We start from the raw sequence: 14,582 nt of genomic DNA, 5'->3' as shown, positions 1-14,582 counted from the left end.
GTTCTGTGCTGTACTGTTCTATGTTCTATGATTACCGAGAGTACTTAATTGGGATTATGATGTGGAGATTCCGGGATTGGACTGGGATGAGCACAGTAAGAAGTCTTACAACACCAGGTTAAAGTCCAGCAGGTTTGTTTCAAATCACTAGCTTTCCGAGCACTGCTTCATGATTCACCTGAGGAAGGAGCAGTGCTCCGAAAGCGAGTGATTTGAAACAAACTTTTGTGGGGGCCACGAAGAATCCAGCACGAGTTTTCAGGATACAAAGAAATAACATTTATTTACAAATTAACATATATATATATCTATTTATGCAGGGAGTCTGCTTATGATTTATCCGCCCCCCCCTCATTGGGGAAGCTCATACTTCCACAGGATTGTGGGATTGTCATTAGTCCCCAGCCAATGGTAAGCAGGCAGGTTATAACACAAACCTGTTGGACTTTAACCTGGTGTTGTAAGACTTTTATTTAATTGGGATTAAGCAGAACATAGATGGGGAATGGAAAATATGTTTCTGGGATAGAAGTAATCTTGCTCCAAAATAAGGTTTTACTCGATGTTAATTCCAGCAGTTACTGTACTCTCTAAATATAATACAAAATCAAATGTACTTTTATTTAAATCAGGAAGGTCAATTCTACCATGCGTGGGAAGTTTGTGGCAAATACTGACACCTAGTGGAAGATTTCATAGTGACCTTCTCACCAAAAATGTTTTGTGGAGTTTACAGAAAAGACCATGCAATAGCATGCATTCACACGCTGTGTAGTTACTTTAATGCTAAAGAATTTTAGCATCAAATCCGCTGAAAATTAAAACACTCTTTATGTTAGATGCAATCATGCTTCCAGTTGGCCACATCAAGCTGGATTGTGGTTTAGATTGAGCAATGGTAGTACGCCGCCATAGGAAATTGCTCGGCATTGCATGTGGTTAGTGCTGTATTTTGACTCTTAATTTCCTGTGTATTAATTCCTTTTGTATCCATGCCATTGAAACAATAACAATATGATGTGAATTTTGTGGTTCAGCAGCAAATGAAAGATGCTACTTGTTGCACTTCTCCACAGATATTCTGTGGGATTTTGCACTGGAACGTACAGTTATCAGAGATCAAATACAGTAGGCATGCTCTACAGGAAACCTGTGTGTAAACTGGGCAAGGAACAATGATCTCCTTCACCAATCTTACTGACAAATCCTTTTTGAGTCACAGTCTAAACCAGGGAATGTCATTTAAAATAGTTACATAACTCCATGTGCAAGCATGTCGAGGAAGTGACATAGAGAAGTAAATAAAGAACAAAGAACAAAGAAAAGTACAGCGCAGGAACAGGCCCTCCAAGCCTGCGCCGACCATGCTGCCTGTCTAAACTAAAATCTTCTGCACTTTCGGGGTCCGTATCCTTCTATTCCCATCCTATTCATGTATTTGTCAAGATGCCCCTTAAATGTCACTATCATCCCTGCTTCCACCACCTCCTCCAGCAGTGAGTTCCAGGCACCCACTACCCTCTGTGTAAAAAAATAAAATAAAAAATGTGCCTCGTACATCTCCCCTAAACCTTGCCCGTCGCACCTTAAACCTATGCCCCCTAGTAATTGACCCCCCCTACCGTGGGACAAAGCCTCTGACTATCCACTCTGTCTATGACACTCATAATTTTGTAGACCTTTATCAGGTCGCCCCTCAACATCCGTCATTCCAGTGAGAACAAACTGAGTTTATTCAACCTCTCCTCATATCTAATGCCCTCCATACCAGGCAACATCCTGGTCAATCTCTTCTGCACACTCTCTAAAGCCTCCACATCCTTCTGGTAGTGTGGCGACCAGAATTGAACACCATACTCCCAAGTGTGGCCTAACTAAGGTTCTATACAGCTGCAACATGACTTGCCAATTCTTATACTCAATGCCCCGGCCAATGAAGACAAGCATGCCGTATGCCTTCTTGACTACCTTCTCCACCTGTGTTGCCCCTTTCAGTGACCTATGGACCTGTACACCTAGATCTCTCTGACTGTCAATACTCTTGAGGGTTCTACCATTCACTGTATATTCCCTACCTGCATTAGACCTTCCAAAATGCATTACCTCACATTTGTCCGGATTAAACTCTATCTGCCATCTCTCCGCTCAAGTCTCTAAACAATCTAAATCCTTCTGTATCCTCTGACAGTCCTCATCGCTATCCGCAATTCCACCAACCTTTGTGTTGTCTGCAAACTTACTAATCAGACCAGTTACATTTTCCTCCAAATCATTTATTATATACTACGAACAGCAGAAATCCAAGCACTGATCCCTGCGGAACACCACTTTAGTCACAGCCCTCCAATCAGAAAAGCACCCTTCCCGTGCTACTCTCTGCCTTCTATGACCTAGCCAGTTCTGTATCCATCTTGCTAGCTCACCCCCGATGCCGTGTGACTTCGCTTTTTGTACCAGTCTGCCATGAGGGACCTTGTCGAAGGCCTTACTGAAGTCCATAGAGACAACATCCACTGCCCTACCTGCATCAATCATCTTTGTAACTTCCTCGAAAAACTCTATCAAGTCAGTGAGACACGACCTCCCCTTCACAAAACCGTGCTGCCTCTCGCTGAAACGTCCATTTGCTTCCAAATGGGAGTAGATCCTGTCTCGAAGAATTCTTTCCAGTAATTTCCCTACCACTGACGTAAGGCTCACAGGCCTGTAGTTCCCTGGATTATCCTTGCTACCCTTCTTAAACAAAGGAACAACATTGGCTATTCTCCAGTCCTTCGGGACATCACCTGAAGACAGTGAGGATTCAAAGATTTCTGTCAAAGCCTCAGCAATTTCCTCTCTAGCCTCCTTCAGTATTCTGGGGCAGATCTCATCAGGCCCTGGGGACTTATCTACATTAATATTTTTCAAGACGCCCAACACCTCGTCTTTTTGGATCTCAATGTGACCCAGGCTATCTACACACCCTTCTCCAGACTCAACATCCATCAATTTCTTCTCTTTGGTAAATACTTCTTTAAAAAATGCATTTTATTCAAACGTGTATCAAAGTAGGTTACAGCAAATAAACACCCCGGGAAACATTCTTCCCAACAATCAACTATATGGTTTGTACAGATTTTTCTCCTTTTTCACCACCCCCCTGTGATGAACAGCTCCTCAAACACGTTCACAAACATCCCCCACCTTTTCTCAAACTCCCTTAACTCATACTTTATTTTCTCTAACCGCAGGAAGTCATACAGGTCACCCAACCGTGCTGCTACCCCCGGTGGCGATGCTGACCGAAACGCCAGCAAAATTCGTCACCGTGCAATCAGAGAGGTGAAGGCCAAGACATCGGACTTCCACCTCGCCAAGAGCTCCGGCTTCTCTGAAACCGCAAATATCGCCACCAAAGGGTCCGGGTCCAATCCCTCCTCCACTATCCTGGCTAAGACCACGAACACTTCCGCCCAGAATCTTCCCAAAACATGTGTGCATGATTCGCTGGCCCCCGCCCACACTCATCTGCTACCCCCTGAAAGAACCCACTCATTCTCACCCGAGTCATATGCATCCTGTGCACCACCTTAAACTGTATGAGGCTCATCCTTGGACAAGAGGAGGGCCCCGTTTACCCTTCGTAGTGCCTCACTCCATGCTCCCCAATTGATCTCCATTGCCAACTCCACTTCCGATTTCTCCTTGATCTTCACCACCCGCATGCCTCCCTGCTCCCCCAGCCACTTATATATATCCCCAATTCTTCCCTCTCCTTCCACATCTGGAAGCAGCAGTCGCTTCAGCAAGGTGTATCCTGGCAATCTAGGGAACCCCTTCCAGACATTTTGTGCAAAGTCCCTAACCTGTAGATACCTGAACTCATTACCCCTCGGCAGCTCTACCCTTAGTTCCTCCAGACTGGCGAACCCTTCCTCCAAATACAAATCCCTCACCTTGACCAGTCCCACTTCCCCCACCTCCTAATACACTAGTATTAATTAAGACTTATCACTCACATTAACAATGTGCCTACACTTATTGAATGGATGAGCCTAACTTTTTCTAGTGCATCTAATGTGCAAGTGCTGCAAACTCATGACATTATGTATGTTTGAATGCCAATTCACTTGGTGAAATATGAGTAAAGTGAAGCTTTTGGATGAGCAGGGCAAGCTGAATGGTAACTTCCTGATTCTCGTGTTCAACTGTGTATGTGCAACCACTGGAAGTTGCTGCCCAACTTGGCTGCCTAAACAGCAGTGAATATCAATATAGCCTTGGTGTTATTTGGTGTCTCACCAATATAAGTCGGCTATCGATTTGATAAATTAATTAGTAAACAGATGATTATATTAAAACAGATGTACAGATATCCACCAAGTTAGATTTTGGTATTACCAGGTACTAGGGATTAATAAATCATTTCTGAAAGTAAGTATATAATTATGAATTAGTTAGCAAGACAGTTGTTTAGTTTTAGGTTGTCGATGTGGTGGGAAAGGCAACCAGCAGCCATGCTGAATACTGAGAGTAAAATCAAGCTTGACTAATAAAACGTTAATGATACTAAGCTTTAAAATATCCTTAGCATCTCTAATATAATAATATTTTTCACTCTTCAGTAGCCAGCAGAGCAATCAACAGAGCAGCCATGAAGATGATTCTTCTCGGTTCCTGACTCCATACATCCGAGAGGAAAGGTCAGTGCCAGTTTATATTATTCATTCATGGGATGTGGATGTTGCTGGTGGCCAGCAAATAGTGCCCTTCCCCAATTGCCTTTGAACTGAGTGGCTTGCTATGCTATTTCAGAGGGCATTTAAGAGTCAACCACATTGCTGTGGAGACGTATGTAGTCCAGACCAGTGAAGATAGCGCATTATATTCCTTGTGAACCAGTTGGGTTTTTACGACAATCAACAATGGTTTTGTGGTCATCATTAGCCTTTTAATTCCAATTGTTTATTGATTTCAACTTTCACCATCTGCCATGGTGGGACTCAAACCGGGGCCCTCCCGCCTGGAGCCTTACCCTTGGCCTCTGGATTACTAGTCTGTAACAATACAACTACACCACCGCCTCTCCCTTTTATTCAAGAGAAATTATTCAGTTTAATGACACTGAGACTTGTGTGCTCACTGGCATTGGTTAGCGGCACCTGCGTTTTATCAATATCTCCGAGAAATAGCTTCTTTATAAAGCAGACCCTGGCCCAATCATTTACTCAATAACTTACTGTTACCACTTGATGCCAGTGTTTGAAAAGTACATACCTTGGTGTCCACAATATCCATTTATATTCAGTCATCCTCTCCGATTCATTCTTAATAAGGGCTTCATTTTCTTAAAGAACCTTTGTGTTCTGAAATGGTACATTTTTAAGAAATGAATATTGCAGTATTCCTTTGGTTATTTATTTGTATCCAGTGCTGCTGCATGGATTTAAGCTACTTTTTGTTGGACGAGTAGAGTTTTTATAAGTTCACCTGATTTGAATTTCCATTTTTTAATTGCATTGAGGCAAATTCAAGAAGGAATATACCTTTACCTTTCATATGGTCAAGAAATTAGAATTATAATGAAAACAAATATATCAGGTAGATGAAGAAATAAATGTAAGCTTGGATGAGGACGATTAATACACTTCTAATATTTGAAGACTGCTAAGTTTACTTTTATGTTAACACAGTTCACCTGAGGAAGGAGCAGTGCTCTGAAAAAGCTAGTGTTTGAAACACACATGTTGGACTTTAACGTAGTGTTGTAAAAATTGTTACAGTAAAAGACCTTGCCCTAACTGGTTGGTTAATGTAATTTTACAGTATGGTCTATGCATTGTGCTATGACCATAGCAGATGTTATTACTGAGCAATCCTGATTCATGAGGGAAACCTGTCTTACTGATTAGCACTGTGGCTTTACAGCTCCAGGGTCCCAGGTTTGATTCCCTGCTGGGTCACTGTCTGTGCGGAGTCTGCACGTTCTCACTGTGTCTGTGTGGGTTTTCTCCGGGTGCTCCGGTTTCCTCCCACAGTCCAAAGACGTGCAGGTTAGGGTGGATTGACCGCGATAAATTGCCCTTCGTGACCAAAAACGGTCAGGATGGGTTATTGGTTTACGGGGATAGGGTGGAAGTGAGGGCTTAAATGGGTTGGTGCAGACTCGATGGGCCGAATGGCCTCCTGCACTGTATGTTCTGTTCTGTTCTGATCATAAATACTTTTTTAATATTCAGAAAATAAGGAGGGAGGGATACTGATCCCAAAAGCATTGTACTCCAGTAATATCTTCCGGATTTTAAAAATTAAAAGATTTCTTAAAAGGAAAAAAAACAAGTAAACACAAGTTTAAAATTACACATTCTTAGAGAACAACCCCCAAAAAACTCACTTAGTCAAAAATACACAAATAAACTAACTTCTTGGCAGCAACTCCGATCTAGATTTTTAACCATAAAAATCCAGTAAAATTACCCAAAGCAAGGAATTGTTGTCAGTTTAACAAAGGTAGAACACACAAATCCTTAATCACTTGCACTCGGTTTTGGAAATGCAAAAAGAAAGTTTGGAAACAAACTGCTTTCTGAAAGCAAAGACTTCTCCACCTTGAGCTGGGTAGCCATGATGTGGAGATGCCGGCGTTGGACTGGGGTGGGCACAAGGTTAAAGTCTAACAGATTTGTTTTGAATCACTAGCTTTCGGAGCATAGCTCCTTCCTTTCACCTGAGGTGCTCTGAAAGTTAGTGATTTGAAACAAACCTGTTGGACTTTAACCTGGTGTTGTAAGACTTCTTATTGAGACTGGGTGACTGCTTCAAACCTTTCACATCACATCTGCGCACAGATCTGGTCTTCAAGACTCAGAGCCCTCACGCAACTCAGCTAAACATCTTTCTTTAAACATCTTTTTTCCCTATTATTTCAGATTCCATAGTGCTCAAACACATCTGAACTTAACTTCACCAAATATAAAAAATCTTTCATGCTTTACTATTTTGTCCCTACTTTTGGTCAGTAAAATTTAATGTACCTTTCCCTGTTTACATATGAAACCATCAGTTGTAAAGGTTCCTTGTCACCTCTTAACCCCCCCTGTTGAAATTCAACAGTGAAAAGCCAAGTCTCCGTTCCAAAACAAATTTTAGATCCAACCTATAGCCCCTCATTATAAATACAAGAATCCAGGCAGCATGGGTGGTGAAGTGGTTAGCACTGCTGCCTCACAGCGCTGAGTTCCCAGGTTCGATCCTGGCCCTGGGTCACTGTCTGTGTGGAGTTTGCACATTCTCCCTGTGTTTGCGTGGGTTTCACCCCCACAACCCAAAGATTGGCCATGCTAAATTGCCCCTCAATTGGAAAAAATTAATTGGGTGCTCTAAATTTATAAAAAAAACAAGTGGAAGAATCCTTTTATCTCTCAGTTCTCACAAACAAGCTGTCTCTATTAACCTACCCCAGTTCAGTTAATCATGGAAACGTACACATTAACAGCTTTCTTTACCTATACAGAATGCCAACATAATACCACATATAGCAAAAAAAATAATGATTGCAATTTGAACACCAGAATTCACTTGCAGATTTCTGTTTACATTACATACTTCCAGCAACAGGAACAAAAGTCATTGTGTCACAGATTCTGGGTGTTCCAGACAAACTATTTAATTTAGGCAATAAACCTATGGATTTGGAAGCTGATTCACAAAGGCTCACACTTCACCACACAGCTATGCAGTAGCAGCAGGTGCCTGTCCATTAGAAGATCATGGAATAAAAGTATGAAAATCAAGCTTTGTAATTTTTTTTTATAAATTTGTTTGGGGTGCAGTACGCTTCATAGCTGGAACAGTGGAACTAGGGGAACCAGATTGAATGAATCTGTACAATAGAATAAACTGGCTGAAGGTGAAAGACAAGCTGCTGTGTTATTCCTCCATCATATAGTATTACAACATTCTAGATGTAAACCTATTTGGATGTCCTCTGTTGTTTCTCTGATGTTCAAATTAATTTTAGGTCTTGGTGCATTTCGCAATTTGTGTTTCATAATTTTCATGATCTCTCTTAGAAGTATAGATCTGTAGTAGCGCCATAGAGTGGAGTTAAATTATTATTGTTAATTATTGATGGAGTGATTATTTAGCTTTTTTAATTTCCCTGCAATACTGCAATAATAATTCTAGAATTAGGTGGCTGCAACTTTGTTAATTTAAAATGCACCCCCCCCCCCCCCCCCCCCAAAGAAAAACCTTGGACGTCGCCTCGAAGAAGGCTGTCCAGAACCCGACAAGTCTGGGGCAGGCGCAGAACATGAAGGTGTGGCTATGGTTGGCTGGGCCTCCCTGGCACCGTTCACATTTATCTTCCACCTCCAAGAAGAACCTGCTCATTGATGCAACCATCAATTCATTCAGAGACACGAGTTGAAGTAAACTGTGGCTTTAATCGGCTTACAACTGAGCCTGCCTGCGACTGTACTGAACTGAGGGCGGACTCCTAGGACCGCAGCACTTATACTTCCTGCTGGGGGCGGAGCCCTGTACATGCTCCTCATCTCCCCCTGTGGAAAGAGCCGCGCAACGGTTCACAGATGGAGCCCACAGGGACACAGTAATGTACAGTGTGAATATATAGTGGTTACACATTCACCACCTGTTTAAAAAATCAAGTCCGGCGGGGGTGACGGGTCTATAAGTTCAGTCAGTCCGGCGCTCGAATCGTGCGCTGAGACCGACGGAGCACTGGAGTTGCAGCCGCTTCGGATGGCTGTGGACAAATGTTCGGTGCGAATCCGAGGGTGGACTCCGGGGGTGGTTCTTCCAGAGCTTCGTTCCTGCAGATCGGTGTGACGGGTGGAAGGGGTCGCGGGAAGCAAGTAGGTGCAGGGGCGCAGGGCATGGGAGGTTGGGTGGGGTGTAGTGTGGGGGGTACTTCGGTGGTAGTAGTAGTAGATCCTGCAGGTGCCAGGTCCCGGAGGGAAACGATGTCCTGTCGGTCATCGGTGTGTTCGACAAACGCATAGTGATGGTTTGAGTGCAGGAGCAGGACCCTCTCTACCAGGGGGGTCTGTTTTATGTGTCCGGACGTGCTTCCGAAGGAGGATAGGGCCCGGTGTCCTCAACTAGGATGGGAGCGAGACCCCCGTGGTAGTGCCCCTAGGAAAGACAAATAATCGATCGTGAGGAGTCTGGTTTGTGGCCGTACAAAGGAGGGACCCAATTTCATGGAGCACGTCGGGGAGGACCTCCTGCCAGTGGGAGGTCAGGAGATTCCTGGACCGTAGGGTTAGTAGGACGGTCTTCTAGACCGTCGCGTTCTCCCTCTCCACCTGCCCGTTCCCCATGGGGTTATAGCTGGTAGTCCTGCTCGAGGCGATGCCCTTGCAGAGCAGGTACTGATGCAGTTTGTAGCTCATGAAGGATGAACCCCTGTCCCTGTGGACGTAGCTGGGGAAACCGAACAGGGTGAAGACACTGTGCAGCGCTCTGATGACTGTATGGGAGGTCATATCGGGGCATGGGATGGCAAACGGGAAACGGGAGAATTCATCTATAATATTGAGAAAGTGGATGTTACGGTTGGTCGAGGGAAGGGGCCCTTTGAAATCAATACTCAGTCGTTCAAAGGGCCAGGATGCCTTTACCAGGTGGGCCTTGTCTGGTCTATAGCAGTGCGGTTTACACTCCGCGCAGATCGGGCAATTCCTGGTGACAGCTTTAACCTCCTCGGTGGAGAAAGGCAGATTGCGGGCCTTGATGTAGTGGGTGAGCCGGGTGACCCCCGGGTGGCAGAGGTCATTGTGGATAGCCTGCAGTCGGTCGTCTTGCGTGCTGGCACATGTGCCGTGGGGCAGGGCATCTGGGGGCTCGTTGAGCTTCCCAGGATGGTATACAATATCATAATTATAGGTGGAGAGTTCGATCCTCCACTGCAAGATTTTGTCATTCTTGATTTTGCCCCGGTGCAAGTTATCAAACATAAAGGCAACCGATCTCTGGTCGGTGATGAGGGTAAACCTCCTACCAGCGAAGTAGTGCCTCCAGTGCCGATCGGCTTCAACAATGGCTTGGGCTTCCTTTTTGACTGAGGAGTGTCGAAGTTCCGAAGCGGAGAGGGTTCGGGAAAAGAATGCTACTGGCCTACCTGCCTGGTTCAGGGTGGCAGCGAGAGCGACCTCTGAGGCGTCGCTCTCCACCTGGAATGGGACGGATTCATCTACCGCCCGCATGGCGGCTTTGGTGATGTCCGCCTTGATGCAGTTGAAGGCCTGGTGAGCCTAGGCTGACAGTGAGAAGAGTGGGGCCTTAAATAGTGGGCGGGCTTTGTCCGCATACTGGGTGACCCACTGGGCGTAGTATGAGAAAAATCTGAGGCACCTCTTGAGGGCCCTAGAACAGTGAGGGAGTGGGGGCGCATACGGTCAGGGTCAGGTCCTAGGACCCCGTTTTCCACGACGTAGGCGAGGATGGCTAGTCTGGTTGTGCGGAAAACGCATTTCTCCTTATTATATGTGAGGTTGGGTTTTTGGTCGGTTTGGAGAAATCGGTGGTGGTTGGCGTCGTGGTTCTACTGGTCATGACCGCAGATGGTGACGTTATCCAAGTACGGAAATGTGGCCAGCAGCCCGTACTGGTCCACCATTCGGTCCATTGCTCGTTGGAACACCGAAACCCCATCCGTGACGCCAAAGGGAACCCGGAGGAAATGGAAAAGGCGGCCGTCTGCCTCGAACGCAATGTAGTGGCGGTCCTCCGGGCAGATTGGGAGCTGGTGGTATGCAGACTTCAGATCCACCGTGGAGAATGTGCGGTACTGGGCGATATGATTTACCATGTAATCCGGGGGAGGGGGTACGCATCGAGGTGCGTGAACCGGTTAATGGTCTGGCTGTAATCAACCACCATCCGGAACTTTTTCCCGGTCTTGACGACCACCACCTGAGCTCTCCAGGGGCTATTACTGGCCTCTATGACTCCTTCATGTAAGAGACGCCGGACTTCGGATGTAATAAACACCCTGTCCTGCAGGCTATACCTCCTGCTGCGAGTGGCCACTGATTTGCAGTTGGCGGTGAGATTAGCGAAGAGTGGAGGGGGGTCGATTTTCAGAGTTTCTAGACTGCATATAGTGAGTGGGGGAAGGGGTCCGCCAGAGCTGAGTGTTAGGCTCCTGAGGTTGCACTGGAAATCCAGTCCTAGGAGGAGGGGGGCACAGAGGTCTGGGAGTACATACAGTTGGAAGTTGGTGTAGTTGCCGCCCTGTATTGTTAACGTCGCAATAGTGCGCCCTTGTATCTGAACGGAGTGCGACCCCGAGGCGAGGGAGATTGTTTGCGGTGTCGGAAATATTGGGAGCGAGCAGCGCCGTACCAGATCTGGGTGAACGAAGCTCTCTCGGTGCTCCCGGAGTCGAAAAGGCACGGTGTCTCGTATCCGTTGATCTGGACGGACATCATGGAGCTCTTGAGATGCTTTGGCCGCGACTGGTCCAAAGTGACTGCACTAAGCTGCGGGGCGTCGGTGGCGTGGTCGGTGGTGCTGGAGCGGCCCCATGATGACTGTCCGCGGAGGTCGTAATGGTCGAGTGGCATAGTGGGTGATGGCCAAGATGGCGGCCCCCATTGATCGCATGTGGCAGGCGGCGAGGAAGATAGCATCCAAGGTGGCCACCCCCATGGATCGCACGTGGCGGGCGGTGAGGAAGATGGCGCCCAAGATGGCGGCCCCCATGAATCGCACATGGCCGGCCGCGTGGGGGAGGATTGCCAAGATGGCGGCCCCATGAGTCGCACAAGTTGTGCGGAGGCAGAGTCGACAGACACTCTACCACATTGCGGAGTCTGCGGGCCTGTGAGTTGGAGGAGCGAGTGTTCGGGTTAGAGTTTTTAGCTTTGGCCAGGCAGACCTTAGCAAAGTGCCCTTTCCGCCCGCAGCTGTTGCAAGTCGCGTTGCGGGCCGGGCAGTGCTGCCAGGAGTGTTGGGGCTGGCCGCAAAAGTGGCACGAAAGCCCTCCGTGGTGTGCGGGTGGCCATGCGGCGCAGGCCTGGGGCAGTCTCTGGTTCAGTCACTGAACTGAGGGCGGACTCCTAGGACCGCAGTACTTATACTTCCTGCTGGGGGCGGAGCCCTGTACATGCTCCTCATCTCCCCCTGTGGGCAGAGCCACGCAACGGTTCACAGACGGAGCCCACAGGGACACAGTAATGTACAGTGTGAATTTATAGTGGTTACACATTCACAACACTCTTCTCAGGTGGGCTCTGTGCACCACTTTAAACTGCCTGAGGCTTAGCCTAGCACAGGAGGAAGTGGGGTTGATCCTGTTCAGTGCTTTGCTCCAGATTCCCCAACCCACTTAGGTCCCCAATTTCTCCTCCCATTTCCGGCTAGCTTCGTCCAGCAACCGTCCATATATGTTCCCACAGTTCACCCACCCTCCTTACTGTCCGTGTTGATTGCTTCCTTTAGTAGAGTATCTCTCGGCGCCCTGGGGTATTTTGCCGTCTCCTTGCAGAGAAAGTGTTTAATTTAAAGGTGCCTGAGCTCCTGACCCGTCGGCAGGCCCAAGGCCTTTGTCAGCTTGTCCAAGGTCGCGAGTCTGCCCCTATGTAATGGTCCCTAAACGCTAGCGTCCCCCCGTCCTGTCTCCATTTTAAAAAAGTGGCGTCAAGCACGGTTGACGGGAATTTGTGGTTTTTGCAGCTGGGGGACATGGAAGACATCTTGGTTAGACCGAAACGTTGCCTCCTTTGGTTCCATGTCTTTAATGTGGCTGCTATCACTTGGATGTGTACTGTGATGGGGAGTTGGGAGCGCTGCCGTGGCGAGTTCTCTCCCCCCCCCCCCCCCCCCCCCCCCCCCCCCCCCCCCCCACCCACCGTTCCATCTCTCCCTCTCATGCTGTGGCTACTTTCCCCTGATTCTTGGCTACCTGGCTACTATTCTTCTGCTTGTCCGTTGGCAACAAACAGGTCTCGGAACAATTGGGTAAATGGCACCCACATTCTGTGGAAGCCGCCGCCTGACCCTCGAATGACAAATTTGATTTTCTCCATTTGGAAAGATTCCGAGAGGTCGGACAGCCAGTCTGCAGCTTTGGGTGGTGCTGCTGACCGCCAGCCGAACAGGATTCTACGGCGGGCGATCAGGGAAGCAAAGGCAAGGGCGTCCACCAACCTCCCCAGGAATAGATCTGGCTGGTTTGAAACCCCGAAGACCGCCACTTTTGGGCATGGCTCCGCCCTCATCCCCACCATTTTGGTCTTTGTCTCGAAGAAGGCTGTCCAGTACCCTGCAAGTCTGGGGCAAGACCAGAACATGTGGGTGTAGTTGGTCGGGCCTCCTTGGCACCGTTCACATCAATCCTCCACCTTCGGGAAGAACCTACTCATATGGATTGTTGTTAAGTGGGCTCTATGTACCACTTTTAGCTGCATCAGGCTGAGCCTTGCGCACATGGAGGTGGTGTTGACCCTGTGCAGTGCTTTGCTCCAGAGTCCCCACTCTATTTCAATCCCCAGGTCCTCCTTCCATTTCTTTCTTGTTGCGTCCAGTATGGTGTCGGCCCTTTCTACCAGTTGGTCATACATGTCGCGACAGTTTCCTTTATCTAGTATGCTTGCGTCCAGTAACTCTTCCAGTAATGTCTGTCGTGGCGGTTGTGAGTACATCCGTGTCTCCTTTTGTCGGAAGTTTTAGAGTTGCAGGTACCTTAGCTCGTTCCCCCTGGCTAGCTGGAATTTCTCTTGTCAGTTCGGCCAGTGTTGCGAACGTGCTGTCCCTGTATCAGTCCCTGACTCAGTGTCCCTCCGTCCTGTCCCCACCTTTTGAAGGTGGTGTCAGTCAGGGCTGGTGTGAACCTATGGTTGTTGCAGATGGGAGCTTTGTCCGACATTTTGGTCAGGCCAAATTGCTGCTGTAGTTGGTTCCAGGATTGGAGGGTGGCTATCACCACCGGACTGCTGGATTGTTTTTTGGGTGGGGATGGGAGTGCTGCCGTGGCGAGGGTCCGGAGGGAGGTCCCCATGCAGGAGGTCTCTTCCGCACGCATCCACTTGGCTTCTGTCTCCTTGATCCATCCCCTTATTCGCTTGGCCGTCACCGCACAGTGGTAGAATTGTAGGTTTGGGAGGGCTAGCCCCCCCCCCCAATTTTGTTTTTTGTAGGACCTTCTTTGGGATCCTAGCATTCTTCCTCCTCCATACGAACGCCAAGATTAGTTTGTCTACTGCTTTGAAAAAGCCCTTGGGGATGTAGATCGGAATGGATCTAAGTAGGAAGAGGTACCTGGGCAGTATGTTCATTTTGATCGTCTGGACTCCCCCCGCGAGGGAGAGTGGAAGTGTGTTCCATCGTTGCAGGTCCTGGGACTGTGTTAAAGTGACTGAGATCATTAAAGCCTAAGATATACTTTGTAACCCTCATTAACCTTAAACTTTGTGTATATTTGTGAAGCTAAGATGCGTGTAAAGGGATATTGTATCGTAATCAAACTTTTCATGTTTAATGATTTTTTTTCTTGTTGTTAAATCTAATTAGTGGTCCCATGTCTATATTCCCCCATGTTTTCTTCAAAAATAACCCCCCTAGGACGCTTG

General features: G+C 47.5%; 1 protein-coding gene across 12 annotated transcripts in view; it reads left to right on the top strand.

Annotated features, from left to right (window-relative positions):
• Positions 1 to 14,582, top strand: part of gramd1ba (GRAM domain containing 1Ba) — an 808,348-nt gene that overhangs the window by 384,231 nt on the left and 409,535 nt on the right. For all 12 annotated transcript variants that reach the window (XM_038778914.1, XM_038778911.1, XM_038778917.1 and 9 more), the window contains one exon: positions 4,608 to 4,685. In XM_038778914.1, the coding sequence (XP_038634842.1) occupies positions 4,608 to 4,685 (78 nt within the window). The remainder of the gene's footprint in view (positions 1 to 4,607; positions 4,686 to 14,582) is intronic.

Source organism: Scyliorhinus canicula, chromosome 19, assembly GCF_902713615.1.
Source record: "Scyliorhinus canicula chromosome 19, sScyCan1.1, whole genome shotgun sequence".
Lineage (NCBI taxonomy): Eukaryota > Metazoa > Chordata > Chondrichthyes > Carcharhiniformes > Scyliorhinidae > Scyliorhinus > Scyliorhinus canicula.
This window is presented reverse-complemented; position numbering and strand designations above follow the sequence as displayed.